The sequence below is a fragment of the Theropithecus gelada genome, chromosome 14 (genome assembly GCF_003255815.1).
Source record: "Theropithecus gelada isolate Dixy chromosome 14, Tgel_1.0, whole genome shotgun sequence".
Lineage (NCBI taxonomy): Eukaryota > Metazoa > Chordata > Mammalia > Primates > Cercopithecidae > Theropithecus > Theropithecus gelada.
In genome coordinates this window covers 51,152,903-51,178,931 of record NC_037682.1, presented here as the reverse complement: position 1 = coordinate 51,178,931, position 26,029 = coordinate 51,152,903, and the positions used below count along the sequence as shown (strand labels likewise).

Here is a 26,029-nt window from a genome sequence, read left to right as displayed (position 1 = left end):
AGTCCAAATTCAATAAAGTCTAGTGATCTTGACAAAAACAGTGGATCTACATTCTAGTATGGTACAAACCTGCCTCTATCTGTGACTGAAAAGACCAACAGGAAGCCCTCGCCAGTCCTCATATACTGTTCTCTCATGGCTCCAAACTCTTCTTGTCCTGCTGTATCCAAAACTACAGAAAAAACAACAAATGTAATTATACTTGTGCTTTCATTTTATAAACTGCTTCCCCACAAGGGCAAGACCAATTAATATGGGTCCTCTAGAGAGCCTCATACTTGGTATAATATAGAAATGGCATTCCTTTCTTAGTACTTTATTCTTAATACTAAAGACAAATATATTCTAATGGCAGACAGTTACAGAGTTTATCTTCATCAGTACTGGTTGACTTTGTGGTTAGAATATATTAGCATACTAACTAGAAGTTTAAAAATATCAAATACATTTAATCAGATAGAGTCAAGTAGCCTCTAAAATCACTTGAATGTTTTATCCCCTCCATGGAAAAAACTGAAAAAGATACGTGTAAATTCAATAAAGAAATCTGAGTTATAACCACCAACCCCCAATACCATACTTAGTGCAGGTGCTAATGTAATTTTTGATCTCTGCAAATAAAAGAATCACACATATTAGAAGAATAGGGCTTCCCTTGTGGAGAGGTGGGATGTTTAGACACAAACAGTATTTGTTAAAGCCTCTGTGCTATAAATTCTAAGTAACAAATATCAAACCTTTTCTATATTCACTTCATCCATTTTAACCTTTGCCAAAAGGTAGGAAGAGTTGAGACCTGGCAGGTTTTTTCCAGTTGCCTCAATAAAATCAACTTCAACAAACTGTAATGAGACTAGTTTCACTAGAACAAGATCAGCACAAATATTGTTTTACTTTTCATTTACTGAAGAATATTTAAATTACCCATTTTGCGGACTCTTCAATCAAAACTTACAAATGACATGGGCTAATATTCCAGATCATCTAATATTTCAAATATATTTAACATAGCAAAACATCAGAGCTTACTTTTTTAAAATATATGATATGCAAATTATCAAAAAAAGGAAGTTTACTTACTATCTAGCCGGGCTGCTCTGTCATCTATCACACACTGCTTTGTGTAAGAATCTTCAATGGTTGGATCATAATCTGTTACAAAATAGGACTGCAAGAAAAGAAAAAACCTTATTTTAAAATTTATGGCCAGGCATGGTATCTCACACCTGTAAATCTAGTGCTTTGGGAGGCTGAGGGAGGAGGATCACTTGAGGCCAGGAGTTTGAGACCAGCCTGGGCAACACAGCAAGACTCTATCTCTAAAAAAAATAAAAATAAAAAAAATTAAAACATTAGCTGATGTGGTGTGTCCCTGTGTTCTCTGCTACTTGGGAGGCTGATATGGGAGGATCACTTGAGCCCAGGTGGTAGGGGCTGCAATGAACCATGACTGTGCCACTGTATTCCAGCCTGGGAGACAGGATAAGACCCTGTCTCAAAAATAAAAACAAATAAAATAAATAGAATAAAAAATAACATTTATGATTACCTGCCTACCAATGTTACTTTGCTTAACAAATTCCACTTACCCAGAACTAATCAAAACATTTTCAAGGTACTAGAGTTCACCCTATATGTCAATTCCCCACCAAATGTTCTTATGAGCACTTTCACGTGAAGAAAAGGTACTAGGTATCTCTAAATGTTCATATCTGAAATATGCAAGATTGCAAAAGATCTACAACTTTTTTTGTAATTATTTAAGGTTAAGAATCTAGACCTCAAACTCTAGAAAAATTAGAAAACACAGTAAGTTATAATTCAGACCTATTTGAATTAGCAACCTGATTATAATCATCAGTCCTAAGAAGACAAGTAGCTGGAAAGAAATGGAGACAACACAAAGAAGCCTGGAACATTTCGTCTTATACCTTTCTTTTCTCACACTTTGTCTTATTCCTCTTTCAACTCTTATGTACTATAAGAAAATATCATTTTGAAATTTTTTCATCTGTAGGAACCTCAAACTTATTCTTTCAGTGACACCTTTTTTTGCTTTTTTTAAAATCTTATATTCTATTCCTCTCTTCTTTGAGCAAACCCTCCCAACTATTGAAAAAAAAAAGGGGCGGACAAAGTATCCAAGTAAGAAGGGAAGAATCTCAGCCTACATACCAGTCTTCTTTAAAAGGGTTTTAAAAAGTCAGCTACTCAGGAGGCTGAGGTGAAAGGATCACCTGAGCCCAGAAGGTCAAGGCTACAGTGAGCCATGATCATATCACTCTGCACTCTAGCCTTGGTGACAGGATGAGACCCTGTTTCCAAAAAAGAAAAAGGTTTAAAAAAGAAAACAACAATAATCTGAGAAAGTACCTTTCCCTCTTTTTACAGAAGGGCACTAACTAGGACACCAACATTATCCTCCTTTTGTTCTAAGTATCTCCTTTGATCTACTTTGGACAGACTTCCTCAAAGCCCATTTTTCCCACTGGCTCATTACAAAATCTGAAGGAATGATTTGGAAGGAGACAGCTTAATGCTAGGAACCAGCACCAAGGGTGTTTAGCCTTCTTCAGGCAAGGGTTCCTGGCTCTTGCGACCCAACAGTTGTGGTGACCTACGCAAACACCAGAGAGCTACTCAGAAATAAGCACTCGGAACAGGAGAGAAAAGAACCCCCTGGTTTGGGGAGGAGATATACTAATCTGCCTGATACCATGACTTTATATACTTTTTTTGAAGGACACTTTCCACATTTTATTTAAGTCTTAAGAATAACTTTAAAGCCAGGCATGGTGGCTCATGCCTGTAATCCTAACACTTTGTGAAAATCACTTGAGCCCAGGAGTTCCAGACTAGCCTGGGCAACAAGGTGAGACCGCATCTCTAAAAAAAATGTAAGACTTAGCCAGATGTGGTGGTGTACACCTGTAGTCCTAGTTACTCTGGAGGCTGAGACAGAAGAATTGCTTGAGGCTAGGAGTTCGAGGTTGCAGTGAGGTATGCTCATGTCACACTACACTCTAGCCTGGGAGACAGAATAACACCCTCTTAAAAATTTTTTTAAGTTAAAATTAAAATGTTTAATCACAGAATTCCTATATTCTGTGATTACAGAATATCAATAATCCTATTTCTTTTTTGATATTTCACTTAAATGCATGCTTTACTGAACAAAATTTGTAAAAGAAATGTTTACCAATAGCAGTAACTTTTAGTAGGAAGCCATCTCCTCCACTACTCCATCACCATTTAAAAATAAGTATCAATTCACTTAACTAGCCTAAAAAAATAAATAAATAAGCAGGTATCAAAACAATCATGATCTTACTTTTTGGCACCCATGCCACTTCAAAAAGTAAACAAATTTTACTGGCAACAATATTCTCTATATCCACTATTCTAAACAACAGGAATCAGCAGTCTTTCACAAGCAAATTGGATAAAGCATGCTCTGTACTTTTTAAGATTCGTTTCTTGAAACATGTTTCCCCATATGCCATGCTTTTATATCTTGTAAAACCTGAATTTCACTGACTATTCCCAGTTGATGCCTAAAAGTGCTACACTGTCCCTACCAATTTGGCCTAAAATATAATAAACAAATGTTAAATACATTTTTTACAAATATCTAAGCCATGCACAGTAACTAGAATTCTTTAAATGTGACAGTTCTTGGCATTGTGAGATTAAATTAAGATATAAGCATGTACAAAAGATTCTTGGTTTGATTGTTGTATAAAAGACTGTTACAACTTTGAAGTCCAGTATAACAAACTGTTTTACCTCTACTAGCTATGAACATTTCTTTGGATGTCTTAACTCTTGAAACACAATCTTAGTATTACAAGAATTTTGCCATACTGCTACATGCATTTATTCCACTCATACTAATTTTTAAGACAAATTAATTGCTGGGATTTTTGGATATTTAGGTTCACATCGAATCTCTGCTGTGTCCTATCTTCAAACTGTCTACAGAGACCATCACCTACTTGCTATACGTAAATTGTAGAGCCATCCACATTGGAAGATTCCTCCTCCAACGAAACATCACTCTGGGAACTATCATAGAATCAAAAACCTCTTTCCCTCTCAAAATTCTAACAAGACAGGTCAGAATATCCCTAAGAAGAGCATTCACTGTGTGCAGGTAACAAATACAAGCATCATCTCCCACCAAAAAGGCAACATTTTTGTTAAACTTGGGTACCAGATATTTGAGGCAACAGATCACCAACAAGTAATCAGTCCCAGTGATGAACAGTCCTGGGTTTAATTCTAACTCTGCTACTCTCTAGCTGTGGGACCTAAGGCAAATCACTTTACATGTCTAATCTTTAGCATCTATAAAACAGAGATAGAAACAAAATCCTGTGAAGCAGGTAAAATGAAGTAATGCATATGAAGTACCAAGGCATGCTGATTAATAAATGTCAACCATAATAATAACTTATTTTTGTCATGCAGTTAAACGGTCTGAATTAGTGTTTTTTACTCAAGTATAAAGATTTGCTAAGCTCAGGAGTAGCTGTAATAATTCCAGTCCTAGTAACACTTCAGACCAACTACATGACCTCTGGGACTTGATATCCAAACACTGTGAATCAAGATGAAAGCTGGGGTTCTGGAAATAGTCTCTGGATTTGAGCAGCAACTACACCGGTAATTTACGTAAGTAAAAACCCATCAAGCTGTACATTTAAGATCTGTACACTTTTTTGTACATATATGAATACCTCTAGAGAATATATAAATTAAATGGCTCCCTGCTGCTTACAGGATTCCATCGTTTCTTTATGTAGTATGCAAAGCCCTCCAGTCTTTACGTAGTATGCAAAGCCCTTCAGTTTGATCTGTGTTGTTCACCATGCAAAGCCCCATTTCCCACTACTTGAAACCCTTCGGCCAATTGTCCTTGCTCTCTTGATTGCACTCACTCATTTGTTCAGTGATCATGTATGCAGCACCTACTAAGAACTCCATAAAGACAAGGTCTCTACCTTCAGAGCCCAGTGCCTTTTATACAACAATCAGTAGTTGAGCTATTACTGGGGGCAAGAGGGATTGGGGCATTTTAAATCTATACCCAAGACAAAGAACAGAAACAGCACGAAGTGCCAATACCATGCTTGTTCAGAAGGCAAGATAAGTTAGGCAGTTAATACTACAGTTCTACAGAACTATGTGTGCGTTCACTTATAAACACAGAGCCTCAGCAATTTGCCAGAAAAGAAAACAGTCTCTCTCCTGAAGTTATAAAAAGTTACCAACTACATCCCAGAAAGGATGTTCTGTAGCAGAAAGAGAGAAAAAAAAAAAAAAAACCAGCACAGTATTACACTGAGCTAGACAGTAAAGGTTCAGGCAAAGATAGGGAAAGAGGGTGGACCCAAGGGCTCAAGAGTACAATGAGGGGAAAGGAAGGGTGGAGGATGGAGAGAGCACATGTTTCCCGATAGACATGAAAGGGTGTGTGCAGAAGGATCCTAGTCAAAAGACAAGGAATACCCCCATTCAAAGGGCAGCATGCCTTCCTGGTAGTATAGAAGGGCAAATGAACTTCAGTTTCTTTAAAGTTGTCAGGAGATATGGAGAAACATTTAGGATTAGGGACGCTATCACATTCAGACAGAGATAAAATCTGGTCCGGCAAGCCTGGGCAACATAGCAAGAACGCCATCTCTACAAAACATAAATTAGCCAGGTGTGGTGGCACACGCCTATAGTCCCAGCTACTCAGGAGGCTGAGGTAGGAGACTGAGGTAGGAGGACTGCTTGCGCCAAGATGAGGCTGCAGTGAGCCATGACGGCACCACTGCACTCCAGCCTGAGCAACGAAGCAAGACCCTGTTTCAACACCACCCCCTCCAAAAAAAATTATCTGGGTAAGTTTGTCAGAAGCCCCTAATAATGCCAAAGTATAATATTACGCTGGGATAAGCAGGATAATCCTGCTCACATGCCACTAGATTACGTAACAGAAGCTTGGGCTGGCCTCCTAAGGAGAACTGCCAACTCAGTATCTCCCCATTCAAAGAAGCTACATTAGGGAGGAAAAGAAGGAAGGAAGGAGAGGAAAGGGGATGAGTTGCCCTTCAGCATTCAGTGGTAAGGAGTGACAACTCACTTTCTCCTGACACCAAGCTATTGGTGAAAGTGTAGTTCCCAAACACTGCCACATAGTGGTGCCTGGTCTACACACTGGGACTGGTAATTTACTGGAAATTCTAGGAAACTCAGTGAATCCAGCACACTGGTTAAGTCTACCACCCTTGCATAGAAAAAGGATAGGCTAGATCTAAGGTACCACTGGGGAGCTGTAAACAAATGCAGGGCAGTTCTGAGCACAGCATCATTCTCAGGAAAGTCGTAGGAGTTCTCTAAAACCATAGGGTACAGAAAGGGGGAGGGAAAAGGAGAGGAGAGGACAGAAACAGACAAAACAAGTGTAGGAAAACCCTGAAAAATACTGAATCTGGGCACTGTGTATATGGTTGTAGGTTCTCTGAACTTTTGTATGTATTTGATAATTTTCATATTAAAATTAATTTTTTCTAAATCTGGTGGTAGCACATAAGGAAAGAGACAGTGATCTTTTTTTAACCCTGAGCTTTCACCTCACTCAAGACTACATCATGTAGAAGGCTGACAGCTTTTCTTGCTCAGAATATATTCCAGGTTTTTTTTTCTCTTTTCCCCATCCCTCTTTTCTCCCTCCCTCCTTTTCTCTCAACACCACATATATCTTATCTACTTTATCTTTTATTTTTTACTTTTATTGTCCATTTCTTCCCCCACCCAACTAGAAACTCCATGAGGGCAGGGACTTTGTCAGAGAAGTAAAGTGACCTGCTTAGTGCTTAAACATCAAATCACGTTGCTAATCTGCCTCTCTGAAAGTAAAACACACTCACACTCATTTTCCATTCCTGCTTCCACTGATGCCATTGAAAGTGACATATCCATAGGCCAGGCACCGTGGCTCATGCCTATAATCCCAGTATTTTGGGAGGCCAAGGAGAGTGGATCACCTGAGATCAGGAGTTCGAGACCAGCCTGGCCAACATGGTGAAACCCCATCTCTACTAAAAATAAAAAAATTAGCAGGGCATGGTGGCAGGCACCTGTAGTCCCAGCTATTCGGGAGGCTGAGGCAGAAGAATCGCTTGAACCCGGGTGGCAGAGGTTGCAGTAAGCCAAGATCTCGCCACTGCACTCCACTCCAGAGCGAGACTCTGTTTCAAAAATAAAAATAAATAAATAAATAAAATGCATAAAATTTCAAATTTCTCATTCCCTTATTGGCCTATAAAGGAGTAACTGTACCCTCCCACCCACCTCCCAAAAAAAAAAAAAAAAAAAGACTAACAAATTTACTTTCTTTTCTTCTCCTTATTGGGCTCCTGCTCAGCTCACCCCTTACCCCCATACTACACACAGATATCAGGTCATGAAACATTCTAGAGGCAAAATTCTGTGATTCTCTGCTCCCCCCCAGTTTAAGACAGCATTTCCCTATTATTACATCTATCCATAAAACACATAGTATGTTTTTTAAATTATGATAAACTAAAACACAAGATTTCATTAACTTGCTTCCTATTAATAGGTGCATTTATATCTTTATTGGTGACAACATGATAAAGAAGAAAACACAAGGGCTCTGGAGTCAGACAGCCTGAAATCCAAATCCAGAAGCCATCCCTACTTGCTAGTTGTTTCAGTCCTTGGGTAAACTGACTAACACATCTCTAACTCCATTTCCTCAACAGAAAAGGGCAAGAACGGCTAGTTTAGGGAAGGTATATTCCAATGCCCACTTCAGATGTGGCACTGAAGAAATTATAAGGGAAAAGGAAAAACTTCCCAGGGAGCTACTCCCACTCCCAGTGGGCAAGGGGAAGCTCACAAAGTTGCCCCTCAGGATCTAAGGGCCACAGGTCCCCAGTGACTGCTATGTAGCCTCCATTCTCCTCTTCCAGGACAGAAGCGCTGGCTAAGTTATCCTATCCCTAGTTCCACCACTGTATCTCTGGTGTGTGGGGCTGCCTAGGGAGGCAGCAGAATTGAGGGAGTCTGAGGTGTAAGTCAAACAGACCCGGACACAGTTCTATCAGTTTGCCAGCTGTGAGAAACTAGAGCAGCTCAACCTGTTTGAACCTGTTTCCTTGTCTATGAAATGAAAATCACACCAACTTTGCAGGATTGTTGTGAAAAGTTAAAAAATACTCTATGTCTATGTGGAGTACAAAGCACAACAGATGCCCTTAATAAATTATAGCTAATAAAGCCCAAATCACATCTTGCTTTCTATACAATGCCTTCAACACTCCAACCAGAAAATAATCTCAATATTTTCTTACCCTTAAAGTGACAACAGTTTGGATTTTTCTCAACTTCTGTCTTATTAGTAATAAGTTGTGATTTAGAAGATACATGTACCAAGCTCAATGTATACTATATAATTGATACTTACAATTTCCTTTTACAATTGCTTATCTTTTCATGTATGTGTGTAAGTGAATGTATGAATAACTGATACACTGAGTTAAATTCAAAGGGTATAAGCATAAGACTTTCCCTCCAAGCCCTTCCTTGGGAAAGTTTTTCCTTATTCCTGAGTGAAATCTAAGGCAAGTCTCATCATTTTTTAAAATCATTCTTTGACTATAAATATATTTAGGCCAAACGCAATGGTTCATGCCTGTAATCCCAGCACTTTGGGAGGCAGAGGCAGGAAGATTGCTTGAGCCCAGGAGTTTCAGACCAGCCTCAGTGACATAGAGAGACCCCATCTCCACAAAAAGGGAAAAAAAAAAAGTTTAAATATCCTTCAGCCTCAAGAATACCACAGTTTCAACAACTGTCTTAATTGCAGTAATCAATACTCATCTAAATTAAAGCTTCTCCCCTTCCTTGATGGAGCTGAGAAGTCTAGTTGGGCTGGGGGATGTGGGGGATCCTGTCATCATCTCTCTCTCACTGCTCTCTGCATCTCTTCTACCCACAACAAGGCCGTCTCTGGCTCCTTCAGAGTGGGAACTGAAGGAGTGGGAAAAACTATGGGGGTGTCAAAAGGCCACACCAATTAAGTGTGACGTTCATATCAACTTTTTCATGAGGGCCCTCCATACTCAATTCCCAGAACTTAAGTGAGACCTGGCCATTTACAACCCCAACCCTCGATCTCTGGGGTTTCCATGGGTACACCTCCCTTCTGGTTCACGTCACCTTCTAGGTGGCCAAGCACAGTGTCACTTTCTAGATGGCTTTAAGCTGGTTTCACCCAGCAGCTAAAGGAAACACTAATGTCTTTCCAAGTACAGAGAGCTAACATACAGTCTTCTCTGTGCTCTGCTGCCTCAGGGCTACTGATCCATAGATTGGCATACTAAACCTTTCATTCCCCAAACTCCAGGGGATACATGTCAAATTCTCATAATGACTCCATTAGAGCCTCCCTCATCATTTGGCTTAAATCAAAGGGGCTTAAGGAGAAGCATCTTTCTCCTCTCCTCCACTATGTGTGGAAGCAGGAAGGGACACCGAACACAAGATATTAATAGCTCTTTCCAAAAACATTGTCTTAGAACCCTTAATAATCTCAACGCTTTTATTCCCTAGAGGTAGGTATGGGCTACATGTGCAAAACCAGCTTAAGGCTACCCACTATGCAAGTTCTTGGAATATGAGGATAACTTGGCACCTACTGTTTTATTCTGTCTTTTGGGTTTCAACAGAAGCTAAAATGAATTAGAGTTCCAGCTAAAATTGTGTTCTATGTCCCAGGACATATAAAACTAGATTTACATGCTCAAGGTTTTTAAAACTTTCCTGAAGCTAAGTAATATACTTGCACATAGATCTCAAAGTATCAGCTATTGGAAAACACAGTAATTGTGAGGACTGCAGTAGGGAGAGAATTAATTTCCCCAAGCACAATAAGTACCTAGTTAGCCATTGGTAGCCTCCATTTTCTAAAACAAGAGCAGAGCAAATTCCTCTGGTAACACTAGAGAAGACTGCAGCAACTTCAGGCAGCTGTAAGCCAGAGCTGGGCTCCTCCTTGTGTCACTTTTTAGCAGCAGCTGTCATGTCACAGAGAACCTTTGTTCCCAGCAACATCCTCCCTTAATTTTTTGTCAAATGTTTCCAATATGCTTGATATTCCTTCACTGAAGTACAGGTTTTTTTTGACTGAAATTAGTATTTCATTTAATCTAACATGTACAATTGTATGTGTCTATAATTTAAACCCCAGAACTCTAATGCGGAATAACAAAAACTACACTAAATCCAGTAATCCTTTTAGTTTCTTTTTAACAAAATGTAGTGAGGTCTTCAGTGTTGCCAATTGTCTCAGACTGCCTAAAGCAACCATGTGCCTTCTATTTGCCTTCCATACATTTTCAGCTAATATATGTGTATCACCTCACACATAGTATTTAGTTGCAAACGAATGGGCCTGGTATGTGCCAGCAGAAAGTACAGTACAAAATCAGCTTACAAAGTGGTTCTATCACAAAAGTCTGTTTGTAAGTTATTTGGTGTTTCTTCCTAAATTGCAGGTATATTCACAGGCCAAACCACAAAAGCTACTACTGGATGTGGCCCTGCCAGTATCAGCCCCAAGTTCTAACCTCTGAAGCAGGGTAATTTTTTCTAAGAATAAATGGGAAGAGAATTTCTTTTCCTTTTCCAGAGGGCACAGTCAGGCCTAAACAAAACTTATATAGAGGGAAAGCTTGTCTTTGGGGTACCACTTGTATACCCCAGCCTTCTCAGCCTGCCCTAACTCCCCACTCGAATAGCCTTCCTTGGGTTTAGCCTTCTTCTGAAAACATTCTAAGTACAAAAACACTGTATGTCTCTTCCCACTGTCCCAAAATTAAAACCCTCAGGAGATATTCCCTGAATTCCCAAACTAAAACCCGCAGGCACATTCCCACTAGCAGTGTTTGGGGGTTCCAATTTTTCAATATCCTCATCTAGACCTGTTATTAAACATCAGTCTTGACCATGTGTCGTGGCTCACACCTGTAATCCTAACACTTTGGAAGGCTAAGCCGAGAGGATCACTGGAGCCCAGGAGTTCGAGAGCAGCTGGGCAACACAGTGAGACCCTCATCTCTACGAAATATTTAAAAATTAGTCAGATGTGGTGGTGCGTAACTGTAGTCCCAGCTATGTGAGAATCTGAGGTAGGAGGATCACTTGAGCCCAGATGTTAGAGGCTGCAGTGACCAGTAACCGTACCACTGCATTCTAACCTGGGCTACAGAGTGAGCTCCTATCCCCAACCCCCACCCCACCCAAAAAAAAGGAATAATTTTTTTTACAACAGACACCCTATGGGTGTAAAACAGTCTCTCACTGCAGTTTTAATGTGCATTTCCCTAGCGGGATGTTGAGTACTTTTTTGTGTGCTTATTGGCCATTTGTATATCTTCTTTGCAGAAATGGCTACTCAAATTGTTGCCCCTTACTAAATTTTATCTTATCACTGAATGTAAGAGTAGTTTATATATTCTGGATATAAAGCCCTTATCAGAAATACGATTTACAAATATTTTTAAATGGTTTTCATTCATTCCTTCATTTATAGAAATGGGATCCCACTATGTTGTCCAGGCTGGTGTCAAACTCCTAGGCTTAAGGGATTCTGCCACCTCAGTCTCCTGAGTAGCTGGGACTACAGGCATGCATCACTGTGCCCAGATGATCTGCAAATATTTTCTCTCATAGCCCCCTTCTTATAAAGCCTTCCTGCCATAAATGAGTACATAGTTCCTAAATCTCAACTGTGGGGCTAAGTCTTATTACTCACCAACAACTCTCCACAATTCCAATTCCACATACCCAAGATTTTGGGTAATACCTGCTCCTGCGCCATCAATGGGTTATACTAGCCTCCCACTAGGTGGCTGTTCTACTGGGCTAACTGCTGATCTAGAACGAAACTTCCCTCACTATAACTATCCCTCTAATACCCCATTCACCCCACTCCCTACCCTGAGCTTTTCCTACCACACTGAACTTCAGCCTATACCATGCGCTAGTATAGTTCATTTGTCCCAGAATGTGAATTTACCCTTTTTCATCAAATCTAAGATGCCACTGATTATAAGACCATCATTATTTTATGTGCCAAGATAAAAAAAAAAAAAAAAAAAAAAAGGCTGGGCGCAGTGGTTCACACCTATAATCCTAGTACTTTAGAAGGCCAAGGTGGGTGGATCACTTGAGGTCAGGAGTTCAAGACCAGCCTGGGAAACATGGTGAAACTCAGTCTCTACCAAAAATACAAAAATTAGCTGGGCATGATGGCACATGCCTGTGGTTCTAGCTATGTGGGAAGTTGAACTGGGAGGATCACAGGAGCTCGGGAAGTCAAGGCTGCAGTGAGCCGTGATTGTGCCACCACACTCCAGCCTGGGTGACAGAGGAGACCCTGCCCCTACCCCCAACCAAAAAAAAAAGAAAGAAAAAGAGAAAAAAAATGCTACCAATACACTCATGACATGCCTTTGATTATAAGGCATCTCAATTTCAGATATACTAAAATGTATGGGGGGAGAATGTGATGAAATACAATAGTTCTAGACAACCGTACTGGTAAAGCTAGTTTTTGAGACGGAATATCTTACTTTGTCGCCCAGGCTGGAGAGCAGTGCTGCAATCTCGGCTCACTGCAACCTCCGTCTCCCTGGTTCAAGTGAGTCTCCTACCTCAGCCTCCCGAGTAGCTGGAATTACAGGCACCCACCATTTTACAGATGAGACCATTGAGGCTCAGCAGTTAAATAACCTGCCAAAGGTCACAAAGTGGAACTGGGATTCAAATCAGGTCTAACTCCAATGCAATACTCCTTCCATTACACTTTCTTTAACCTGCCATACTAACACAGCACATAGCCTGCGACATTTAAAAAAAAAACATCCTGGTACCCCTTAAAATAAGTGATTTGTTATTTTTTTAAATTATAAACTGCTACTGCCAGATAGAAAAGTAAAGTCGTTTCATTAAAAATGGAAACACCCCATTTGTAAGTTATGAGTAAATGTATAAGTAGGTCATTTTTAAAAATACACAAAGATACTCTTTGATCCAGCAATTTCAATTCCAGAAACTTATCCTGCTGATAGGTCTGCACATATAAGAAATGACATGTGCAAGGTTGTTCATAGTGAAATGTCAAGACTGGAAACACAATATGCTTCAGCAAGGACAATATCATTCAGCAAATGGCTGGTTAAATTATAAAAGGTTCATTCAATATAAATACAACCATTAAGAAAAGGACTTCATCCATTAATATACAGAAATCTGCAAGATCCGTTGTTAAATACCCACAGTTTATGTATTTGCTTTATGTGCACAAAATATCTCTGGAAAGATACACAAGAAACTAACTTTATCTTCGGGTTTAACTGGGCTGCTGGGAGATATGGATGGAAGGAAAAACAATTCTTGTAGCTTTCAAATCTGAAATATGTGAATGAAAGAAGGAACACAAGAGTTTTGAAAGACCTAGACGGATTAAACATAAACTCTTTAGTAATAAAAGCTAGATTCTAGTCCCAGCTATACAAACAACTAGCTGAGTGCTCCTACATGAGTAAACCTCTTTCCTGGCTCTCAGCTATAAATGAGGAGTTTGCTCTTCATGACCTCTTTAAGACTATTTCCAGGTATATAATTTTATTGTGACATGTTTAGCTCCTACAATATGCCAAATACAATTTATAGGTGCTATCCGGGACTTCCTTGTTTTAAATTTGTGGAATACAGAAAAATATCAGATTTTAAATGAGGAAGATTTGCTTGAAGACCTACCTCTGCTACTTTATAGCTGTAGGATTTGCAGCAAGTCACTTCTCACTGACACCAAATTTAATTACTTGCAAAGCTGAGAGCTACTTTCAAAAGTTTGTTACAAGGAGTGAAAATTTTGGGCCGGGTGCGGTGGCTCAAGCCTGTAATCCCAGCACTTTGGGAGGCCGAAATGGGCGGATCACGAGGTCAGGAGATCGAGACCATCCTGGCGAACACAGTGAAACCCCGTCTCTACTAAGAAATACAAAAAATAGCCGGGCGAGATGGCGGGCGCCTGTAGTCCCAGCTACTCGGGAGGCTGAGGCCGGAGAATGGCATGAACCCGGGAGGCGGAGCTTGCAGTGAGCTGAGATCCGGCCACTGCACTCCAGCCTGGGCTACAGAGCGAGACTCCGTCTCAAAAAAAAAAAAAAAAAAAAAAAAAAAAAGAAAATTTTCTGTACTTTTCAGCTCCACATGAAATGTGAACTACTGCACACAGACTCCCCCTTCAGGTGCTATGAAGTAAAGAGCATGTATTTTGGAGGCAGTCAGACCCACATGCCCCGCTTAATTGCTGTATCATCTTGGGAAGGTTATTTAATCTCTTAAGTCTCAATTTCCTCAGCTAAAAGATGAACATAATTATTCTGACTTGAAAGGGCTATTGTGAAGATTAAATGATATTGTTAAGTACTCAGTACCACTGCTTAACTAAAAACGGCATTCAAAAATTGGCTCTTTTCCTTTCCAAACTTAGAAATGGAAGGCTGCCCCATAAACAGGTAGGTAACCAACTTTTGCTTCCCAGAGTCTGGACTGTTACTTCCATTTTTACTTCCTCTCCCTTCTAGCCCTTGTTACCTACCAATATCCTAAACCCCGATTTCATTTCTCACCTCTTCTAGAGCAGAGAATGGTCTGTAGAAGCAAAACTAGAATTCAAGGGAGTGATTTCCACAGCCCATGTTCTATTACTAAGCTGCTAAAACTGCCACAAGAATCTTCCCCAGGTTCACTCACCAGACCACTTAATCTACAAATACTAACTGAGCACCTACAATGTGCCAAGCATTGTGTCAGGAGCTGAGAATCTAATCCCAGGCTCTCAGAGGGCTGGCAATTTCTTGAAGTATTGACCATCAACAAATAAGCAAACATAATACATCAGAGGTGATACGAACTCTGAAGGAAAATGAAGGGGGCTGGCAACAGCAGGAGTTGGAGGGGAGGATATGATACTATATAAGACAGTCAGAGAAGGCTCCATGCACAATGTGACACTGGAAAAGGGAATCCTGGATGAACTGAGGGAGTGAGTCATGCTGTCATCTAGAAGCTCATTCCAGGCAGACGGAACATTAAATTAAAGGCAGTGCGGTGAGAGTACTGTAACGTATCTGAGAAACAGCAAGACAGCCAGTGTAGCTACAACAACAAACAAGAGAGAGTGGGTTAGAGTTCAGAAAATTAACAGGGAGGCAGGCGGAGCCTTGCAGGCCACAGTGAGGACTTTGGATTTTATTCAAAGTGAAATGAAAACCACTAGAGGGTTTGAGGCAGGTAAGTAAAATGTTCTGACTTTCATATGAAAAGTAATACTGGCTGCAGTCGGAAGACTGGATTACAGGCCAAGGGTGAAATCAAAGAGACTACTTAAGAAGCTATTACAATAAATCATGAAAAGAAAATGGCAGCTTGAAGGGGGGGTGACTGGAGTGGAACTGTAAAGTGGCCAGATCCATGTTTACTTCCAAAGGAGGGCCAATAGGATTTGCAGATAAACTGGATGTAGATATAGAGTCTGTCAGAACGGACTCAAAGATGATGCCCAGTTTTTCTGCCTAATTAACTGTAAGAATGGTGGTACCATTTATTGGGCTGCAACAGGCTGGTGGGGTAGAGAATGGGCGCAAGAACACAGAGTGGTTTTGTACATGTTCTGTTAAGACACTTATTAGACACCTACTACAGAAATGAGTCTGGGATTCACTGAAAGGTGGGGCTGAAGACAAATTTGGGAGTCAGGAGATAGATGGTATTGTCACAAGATGAATCAGACAGAGAAAACAAAAGGGACTGGGACCTGGGGTACTCCACTGTTGGGAGGTTACGAAAATGAGAAAGATCTAGGCAAGGAAACTGAGAAGGAGCAGCTAAAAGTAGGGAGAGAACAAAGAATATGGTAGCCAAGAGGACAAGAGAAGAAAATAATTTAAGAAGTGAAAGATAAGGGTTGCTGATAGATAAAGTAACCATAATAACAACAGTGACAGCAAACACTTATGTGGCATTTACTATACACCAGACACTGCTCTCTCTCTACAGACAAGGAAAAAAAAGAACTGAAAGATTAAGTAGGGTGACCATATAAGTTATTGATAAGCTAGGACTCAAAGAGGATGCTAATAATAATTACATCAGGACAACGGGCATAAACCAGGACTTTCCTAGGCAAATAGACATGGTCACCCTAAGGTTATGCATCTCTCTCAGGCACGGAAGGAATTCTTCCTTGTTTCTTATTCGGCGTTCTAATCATAACCTATCGTGTGGCTACTGCTTTCCTTCCCAGCCTTGCATGCAATGGACAGACAGGTTCTGATACCTCCTTTCAAAGGGATTAGCCAAGAACCATCCCACAGAGGAAATCAAAACAGTGTGTGCATACACATTGCTTCTGATACTTTTTTCAAAAACTCTGTGGCAAAGGATTTTCACTGATTCAAGAAGAAAGAAATTTAAAATTATTTTAGGCCAGAAGCAGTGGCTCATGCCTGTAATCCCAACACTTTGGGAGGTCAAGGTGAGAGGATCGTTTGAAGCTCGGAGTTTGAGACCAGCCTGGGAAACATAGCAAGACCCATAAAAAATAACTTAAAAATTAACCCGGTGTGGTAGGGTACACCTATAGTCCCAGCTACTCTGGAGGCTGAGGTGGGAGGACCGCTTGAGCCCAGGAGTTTCAGGTTACAGTGAGCTAGCATCAGACCACTGCATTCCAGCTTGGGCAACACAGCGAGAATCTATCTCTAAAAAATAAAAATAAAATAAAAAATAAAAGTACTTTATTTTATTTTGAGACAGAGTCTCACTCTGTTGCCCAGGCTGGAGTGCAATGGCGCAATCTCGGCTCACTGCAACCTCTGCCTCCCGGGTTCAAGCAATTTTCCTGCCTCAGCCTCCCGAGTAGCTGCGATTAAAGGCACATGCCAACACGCCAAGCTAATTTTTATATTTTCATTAGAGACAGGGTTTCACCATGTTGGCCAGGCTAATCTTGAACTCCTGACCTCGGGTGATCCACCCACCTCGGCCTCCCAGTGTTGGGATAACAGGCACGAGCCACTGTGCCTGGCAACATAAAAGTACTTTAAATGTATTTAGGAAAACATAGGTCAGTTATACCAGAAAATTATTTCAATAGTATATTTTTCAACGTACTTGTTTCACAAGAACATAGCCATTAATGAAGGAAATTAACACTGCAAACTAACAAAGTTACATAAACATACACACACAAACAAGATACGTCATGATAGCTTTGTTACTAGGAAACACTTTTTTTTTTTCTTGAGATAGTGTCTCGCTCTGTTGCCCAGGCTAGAGTGCAGTGGCTCAGTCCCGGCTCACTGCAACCTCTGCCTCCCAGGTTCAAGCAATTCTCCTGCCTCAGCCTGCCGAGTAGCTGGGATTACAGGCACCCGCCACCACACGTGGCTAATTTTTGTATTTTTAGTAGAGACAGGGTTTCACCATGTTGGCCAGGCTGGTCTCAAACTCCTGACCTCAAGTGATTCGCCCACCTCGGCCTCCCAAAGTGCTGGGATTATAGGTGTGAGCCACTGTGCCCGGCCTGAAAAACTCTTAATAGCCTAAATATCCCTAATGGGAGAACACAGGACTAGTTAAATGAATTATAGCATATCTATCACAGAATAGCAATCAGCCATTGAAAAGAATAGACATATCTTGAAATGCTACACAGATTTCAAGAGCATCTATGATATACTATTCATTTGACAAATACTTGTTGTGTACGTACTACCTACAAGCTAGGATATGGTTCTGAATAAGAATAAAACAAGCATAGTTCAGGTACTTGATTTTGTTTGTTTGTTGTTATTTTTAGAGACAGAATCTTGCTCTATTGCCCAGGGTGGAGTGCAGTGGCCCGATCATGGCTTACTGCTGGCTCGAACTCCTGGGCTCAAGTGCTCCTCCCACCTCAGCCTCCAGAGTACCTGGGACTACAGGTGCATGCCACCACGCCTGGCTAATTTTTTCATTTTTTTGTAGAGATGAGGTCTCGCTATGTTCCCCAGGCTGGTCACCAACTCCTGGCCTCAAGCGATCCTACCACCCAGGACTCCCAAAGTGTTGGGATTACAGGCGTGAGCCACTGCACAAGTGTCAGTCAGTTCTGACACTTGTGGAGCTATGCTTTAGTGAAGATATATAGGTCTATGGCACAGTAAAATTAAAAAAAAAAAAAAAATCTTACACCTGTATCACTGTAGTTTTACTTTCCTAATAACATGAAGAACTAAATTCCTCATCAAGTTCATCTCAAAATGGGAAAGAAGTAGCAGCAAATGCTCTCAACCAGAGTTTCCCTCCAAACCACATGCCTGGAGGCTGGGCCAACACTTCTCTGCAGGTGGCTGTCTATACATACCAAGGATGACCCATCTTATTTTTGATTACTTAACCTCATTCTACCAGCAATTCTCAGTTTTTATAAAATCTCTTCTTATGGCACACAAATTTAAATCAGACTAGATCGCTAGGGATAATTTTAAACTTTTATGTGGAGACAAACATGATTCATATCAAAAGGAACCATATATATACTCATAAAAATACCCAAGTATGAAGGTTAAAAAAGTTAAGAGCTAAACAGCACATGTTTACAGAATTTAAGACCCTGCTCACACCATTTAGAGACACAAATTATAGCTTGTCTATATGTGCTCAGCCTAATTTCATAGTAAAAAAAAATGCCACATCAATTGTAAACCACATGAAAAGAAAGTAAACATGTAACTAAACTGTGAATCATATTTATATGCATATAATATAGGTCAGATTCTATAGCTATTATTCCATTTAGCAAAAGCACTTTCATAGTGCTTATCTGCAAATGCAGGAAGAGGCTTGCTCACTGTAGCAGCTTGAATGGTGGCATCCGAAAAAGATATATCCAACTCCTAATACCTGGTACCTATGAATATTACCTTCTCTGGAAATAGGGTCTTTACAGTTATAATTAAGGTGAGATGGCCCTGGACCTAAATCCAACCACTGTTGTCCTTATAAGATAAAGGAGGGTGAGATGCAAAACACAGAAAATAACCCAGAAAGGAAGGACACATGAAGGCAGAAGCAGAGACTGGAGGGATGCATCCACAAGCAAGCCAAGGAGCGCAAAGGGCTGCCGATAAGCACCAGAAGCCAGGACAGAGGCATGAAAATGACTCTACCTCAGACTCCAGAATCAACCAGCATGACAACAACTTGATTTTGGAGTTCTGACCTATGAAAAAATAAATTTCCTTTGTTTACACCACTAAGTTTGAGGTGGTTTGTTACAGCAGACCTAGGAAATTAATATACACATCTAAAATAATCATTTGTTTATAATGTAGTAAGTCTCAAGAGTAACCAGTAAAGAAAAAAGAACTTAACAAGTATTTTTAATTTATTATGTTATAAAACATCTTCATTGCAGAAAATCTGGAAAATCATTAGAAAAAATAATAAAATTCACCTTTAGAATCAAAGCCCATCTTCACAATCTCTCAACTTAAAATGTGAAACTAGACACGTATTTTCTAGCATTCCGTGAGCTAAATAACCTGATCTTAAATTGTTCAAATAATGCCCATCATTAAATGCCTTTGTTTACAAGTAGGTTTATATGGCACTTACACAACTATGAAATTGAGAGTCTATGATGGAAATTCTGATCTAATTTTAACATAAGCCTTATAATTGAAACGTACAAATGGGAACTACAAGGAGAGTTTTATTGTCATGGGGGTTTCCAGCAAGGTGCTTTCCCTTGATCATTTTGGGTCCTAAACTGTTCTGGTCTCTAATCATAATTTACATATCAACCAAATCCTCAATTTTAGAAATAATATATGCAGAAATAAGAAGTGCAGAAAAGCAATAGATGCAGAACAAAATATTAACAAATTTTATTCAAGAGCTCTTGACTAATGGTCTTCCACATTTCCATCACATTTTTTTCAAAAAATGATTATCAATTAGATGCCATAAAATAAAGAGGAACATCTAACAGCTGCCATGTAATAGCAAATGTTGAAATACTGAGAATGAAAAATAGCTTGAAAATTATTGCCAAACCAAATCTTTGAATGCAGGCACATGGTTTTTTGGTAGTTTTTGTTTTTTTGAGATGGAGTCTCACTCTGTCGCCCACGCTGGAGTGCAGTGGTGCGATCTCGGCTCACTGCAACCTCCGCCTCCAGGTTCAAGTGATTCTCCTGCCTCAGCCTCCTGAGTAGCTGGGACTAAAGGCATGCGCCACTATGCCTGGCTAATTTTTGTGTTTTTAGTAGACCAGGTTTCACCATGTTGGCCAGGCTGATCTCAAACTCTTGGCCTCAAGTGATCCGCCCTCCTCAGCCTCCGAAAGTCCTGGGATTACAGGCATGAGCCACCACACCCAGCCAAATGCAAGCACATGTTTTAATATTTCATTTAAATAGCGAGGGTTTTTGTTATAATAAGTGAAAGTCTCACTAACTCCAGGTAAATTTTTAAACTAAACCTCTACTATTTAAATGTTTATTCACAATTACACAGCATCCTCATTCCTTAAGTGTGGGCTGCACATAATGACTTCCTTCCAAAGAATACAATATGGAAAAGGGTTGGGGCAGGGAGTAACTTTATAGGAGAGAAACCAGACAAACATGACCTCAGCCAGATGATTAGGGTCAGCATCAACAGTTACAAATCACGCTGACAGCATGTACTCTTGATATAATGTGACGAAAACAGTACTTCACCTCTGTGGTCTTCCTCCCAAAAACCCATAACCCTACACCCCTCATGAGAAGAACACCAGACACATTCCAATAGAGGGGCACTCTACAAAATACTTAATGAGTACTCTTCAAAATAGGTGAGTCATCAAAAACAAGGAAAGTCAGCCAAGAGGAGCCTAAGAAGGCATAACAACTAAATGTAATGTGTTATCTTGATGGGATCCTGGATCAGAAAAAGGACATTAGGTAAAAACTATAGAAACCTGAATAATGTATAGATTTTAGCTAATAATAATGTATCCACATTGGTTCATTAATTCTAACAAATGTACCATACATGTTAACAATAGAGGAACTGAGTGACAGATACATGGAGACTTCGTATACTATCTTCTCAGGTTTTCTGTAAATCTAAAGTTCTTAAAGTCTACTAAAAAAACTATATGGCAGTCATTTCTAAAAAATGCCAGTTGAAGTTCTGGATAAGACTTTTCTAATCACCCACATGTAAAAGCTTAAATTTAATTAAGGAAAACAACTAGACCCACTAAACAGTTTCGAGCACTAATATTAAATCCACATTTTAGGGTACTCAGAGGCAAGATAAAGGGAGACCAGATCAACTCCACCTTTTTAAGCAAACATTTACTGTGATAAGAATGTAAAAATTCAGTCTCAAAACCAGTTATTAAAAAATATTAATTTTAAACTAATAAAAAGAACAAAAAAAACTGTAGTTCAGAAGAGAATTCTTTTAAAGCAGAAAGCCCAGATCAGAAACCCATAACAGGAAGTTTGGTCCTTCTTCCACCATCTTGGACTAAAATTTTACGTCTCTGAACACATTTGACTATTTCCTCATTTACATAATGGAAAGTGACAATCGCACAGTGTAATATCCAAAAGATGCTCAAAAAATAGCCTGTCATAAATAAAAATATAAAATTCTTAGTCTTTTTACTTCAGTCGCATCTGCTAAAACCAGTGCTTTCTTGGTGAGGTATGCATCAGTCCTAAGAGAATCAACCAAAAGAGACAGAAGGGATACATAGGAGGGAAAAGTAGGAATAGAATTTAACTGTTTATATCAGCATTTTCCAAGCCCTCCTTTTACATTTTTTACATCTCCCCCTGCAAAAGTATACTGATGAGGCCTGGTACGGCAATCCATGCCTATAATCCCAGAACTTGGGGAGGCTAAGGCAGGAAGATTGCTTGAGCCCAGGAGTTCAAGACTGGCCTAGGCAACATAGCAAGATCCTATCTCTACTTACTAAATAAAGCCAAGCATGGTGGTACACCTCTGTAGTCCTAGCTACTTGGGAGGTTGAGGCAGGAGGATTGCTCGAGCCCAGGAGGTCAAGGCTGCAGTGAGCTATGATTACACCACTGCACTTAGCCTGGGTGACAGAATAAGACCCTGTTTCAAAACAATCCAAAAACAGTGTCCTGAGATATCCTGAAAACTGTTACATTGTAATTCACCAAACTTCGGGTTCTACTGCAAATTAGACATTGAAAATACCAAAAATAAATGACTATCAGTTCCTGCCTTCAAAGAGTCTACTCATAGTTAAGTAGGAGGCAAGACAAGAAAACAAATACCACTTCTGCTGAGGGGAGGATGCCATCAATTAGAAGATGCGCCTAATTACAGAGGTGTTAAAATAAGAAATTTTTTTAATGTGTGCCTTAGAATGAAGGAGATACTATAGTTTCTGTGTGGTAAGTGCTAGAGTAAATTCAGAAAAAGGTACTATGGAGGCAGAGATGTGAATGTACTGCCATTTAACACTACTACCCTTATAGGTGTTGGGGGGAGTTCCACAGATTCTCACTCATTCAAGTTACAGAAGAAGAGAATTCAAAATGTATACACACCTTACCAAGAACAGACTTATCTGCAAAATGCAAAGACAGACCTGTAAAGATGCAGAATATGTGTATGAATAAATCTTAGGCCAGGCGTGGAGGCTCACGCCTGTAATCCTAGTACTTTGGGAGGCCAAGGTAAGTGGATTACCTGAAGTCAGGAGTTCAAGACCTGCCTGGCCAACATGGTGAAACCCCGTCTCTACTAAAAATACAAAAATTAGCCACGTGTGATGGCAGGTGCCCATAATCTCAGTTACTCAGGAGGCTGAGGCAGGAGAATCGCTTGAACCCAGAAGGCAGAGGTTGTAGTGAGCTGAGATTGTGCCATTGCACTCCAGACTGGGAAACAAGAGCAAAACTCCATCTCAAAATAAAATAAAATCTTAAAAGACAAGATGAATTCATACTGACATTTCACTAAATTATTTGGGAAGCAAAATTCAAAGGTAATTATTTTAAGAAATGTAGCCTCTATTAACAAGAAGCAGATGATGAGTGAATTTACTAGTTTTTCCTCTTGATCTTTCCTACAAATCATTGCAAACTCTAAATGTACAAAGGGGAGCTGAGCACAGTGGCTCACACCTGTAATCTCAGCAAGTCAGGAAGCCAAGGTGGGAGGATCGATTGAGCCCAGGAGTGCAAGGCTGCGGTGAGCTATGATTGCACCACTGCCCTCCAGCCTGGGCAACAGAGTGAGACTCTGCCTCTAAAAGAATAAATAAATGTATGAAGAGGACAACTGTAAAATAAACCACACTTCTAAAAGAGAATCAGGTCATTTTCAAAGGGAACAGGAAGAATAAAGGAATCATTTTCATGATATTTCCCGTCACTGTTAGGACTAAAGCTGTCCTTTATACAGGAAAAGAAAACCCTGTCTTCACAAAATCCTGAAGGTGTTGCTATGTGTAAACCCTAGAGAAATACCTGTCAAATGAATAACTATCCTAACAAATCTTACATGGATGTTTACTTAATACTTGAGTGCAGCCGGGCATGGTGGCTCACATCTGTAATCCCAGCACTTTGGGAGGCCGAGGCGGGCGGATCACCTTAAGTCAGGGGTTCAAGACCAGCCTGGCCAACATGGAGAAGCCCCGCCTCTACCTACTAAAAGCACAAAAATTAGCCGGGCATGGTTGCGCATGCCTGTAGTCCTAGCTACTTGGGAGGCTGAGGCAGGAGAATCACTTGAACCTGGGAGGCAGAGGTTGCAGTGAGCTGAGACCATGCCACTGCACTCCAGCCTGGGCGACACAGCGAGACTCTATCTCAAAAAACGAAAAACAAAAACAAACAAACAAACAAGATAACCCAAACATGGACATTTTGTACATTCTTTCAGTCCCCACTTCAGACTATTCAAAAGTAAATATAAATCAGACTTTTAGAAAAAGTAAGTATTAAACTTCAAATTCCTTCAAGGAAACATATCTGTATACTTTGGGTCACACTTACTGACTTGGTAACAATACAGCTATCGTTTACTATGTGTCAGGCACTAAGCGCTTTACCATATTAATTCACTGAAACCTCACAGTCCATGAAGTAGGTGGTCTTATTATTGTCTCCATCATACAGATGAGGCAAGACTTGCCCAAAGTAACTTGCGTAAAGTCACAAGACTAGTAAGCATGGAGCAGAAATTGATTCCCCGCAGTCTGGCTCAACTCTGTGCCCCAAGCTACAACATTATAATGAGAGCTACCTTCAGAAAATAAAAACAAATGTATTGCTCCTGCTTTCTCTAGATTCATGGAGTAAAATGTCCGGATTTTCTCAAATCCATCTCCCCATACACCTCCGTCAATCCTCACATTTGGCAATAATGCCAAGCAGGAAAAGAATCTTTTTCCAAGGTATGTAAGACCTGTACTGCAATAAAAAATATTAACTATTCAGGTTCCCTCTGTCTTCTAAGAGACAGATAACTCCAAGTTTACCATACATGATGGAGAATTTCTCCTACTTCCCCTGTAAAATATTTTCAAAATATCTTACTCAACTGATAAAAGGTGATAAACCTACCTAAAAGACTTTTGGTGAAGAGAAGCAAGTAGCAGTTTTATTTTTGAGAGTGTAGAAAAGTTGTGTGATCAAAACAACAAAAACAAGATTATAATTCCAGTTTACTGATGGACTCAAAAAACACGTACGATTATAAAACAACTAAACAACTCAACTGTAGCTATGTGACATGTTTACAATGAACTAATCATTGTAAAAATGTTTAAAGAACGGGAATGACAGAAGAAGAAAAATGTCACCATGAGAGAGTATAAAGATGAGTTAAAGGTTTTCTTCCTGCAAAACTCAATTTGTTTATTTAGTTGTAGCACTGCCCACCCATTGCACCCCACAAAAAAAGCCACATTCATTTGAGGTCACTTTACCTCCTGCTATTTCCTTTGCAGTGAGTCTGCAAAGTTCTAATGCATGGTGCTGATTTTATTCATTGAACAGAAAGCAACTGAGTGAAACATACAAGCAACTAAACCTTTGGCACCCTGTGAAACCACAAGAGAGCAAGATCTTTTTTCCCAGGTTCTAACATCTTTTTAAAGCTGTTTTTTCAAACAGCAGTATACCTAGAATGACTGCTTGCTTGTCTAGAGTCACGTGCTCAGTACCAAAAGCCAGATCAATTGACTCTGAGATGGGAAATTAATCAAGACAAAAAATTGTAATGGACGTCTTAACTTAAGCAGCTCTCATTTACTTATTCTTTCATTTAGCTAATTTCAATCTATAAACAAAATAAAAGCAGTAGACAGTTTTTCCTATAGAAACTCATTCAGACAGCCTTCAGAGTTAAACTTCAGATTAGCCCAGAGATTCTCCTTAATCAATTCTTTGTTGCTTTTAGAAAAGGTTATGCAAAAACATTAGCTAAAACTGGTTAAAATAAAAGCACAGGGAAGGAACTTTTCTGAACGATATTAAATATACTGTCAATTTATTTTAAATAGGATGGACTGGTAAAAATAAAAATATAAAAGAATTTAAGTCAAAATTCATTTTTTAATAACCTAACAATCATAAAGTCACATAAAGTAGTATGCAGTAAAATGTGGGAAAACTATAAAAATGTTAATTTTTATAGTAACTTAACAATTTAAAAAATGATTGAAAACGGCTGGGCATAGTGGCTCACACCTATTTTGGGACGCCGAGGTGGGCAGATCTCCTGAGGTCAGGAGTTAGAGACCAGCCTGGCCAACATGGTGAAACCCGGTCTCCACTAAAAATACAACAATTAGTTGGGTGTGGTGGTGTGCGCCTGTAATCCCAGCTACTTGGGAGGCTGAGGCAGC

General features: G+C 39.8%; 1 protein-coding gene across 5 annotated transcripts in view; it reads right to left on the bottom strand.

Annotated features, from left to right (window-relative positions):
• The window catches only part of RRAS2 (RAS related 2), an 80,741-nt gene that overhangs the window by 15,834 nt on the left and 38,878 nt on the right, over nt 1–26,029 (bottom strand). For all 5 annotated transcript variants that reach the window (XM_025357938.1, XM_025357941.1, XM_025357942.1 and 2 more), the window contains exons 2-3: nt 1,081–1,168; nt 70–172 (exon numbers count right to left, since the gene is read on the bottom strand). In XM_025357938.1, the coding sequence (XP_025213723.1) occupies nt 70–172; nt 1,081–1,168 (191 nt within the window). The remainder of the gene's footprint in view (nt 1–69; nt 173–1,080; nt 1,169–26,029) is intronic.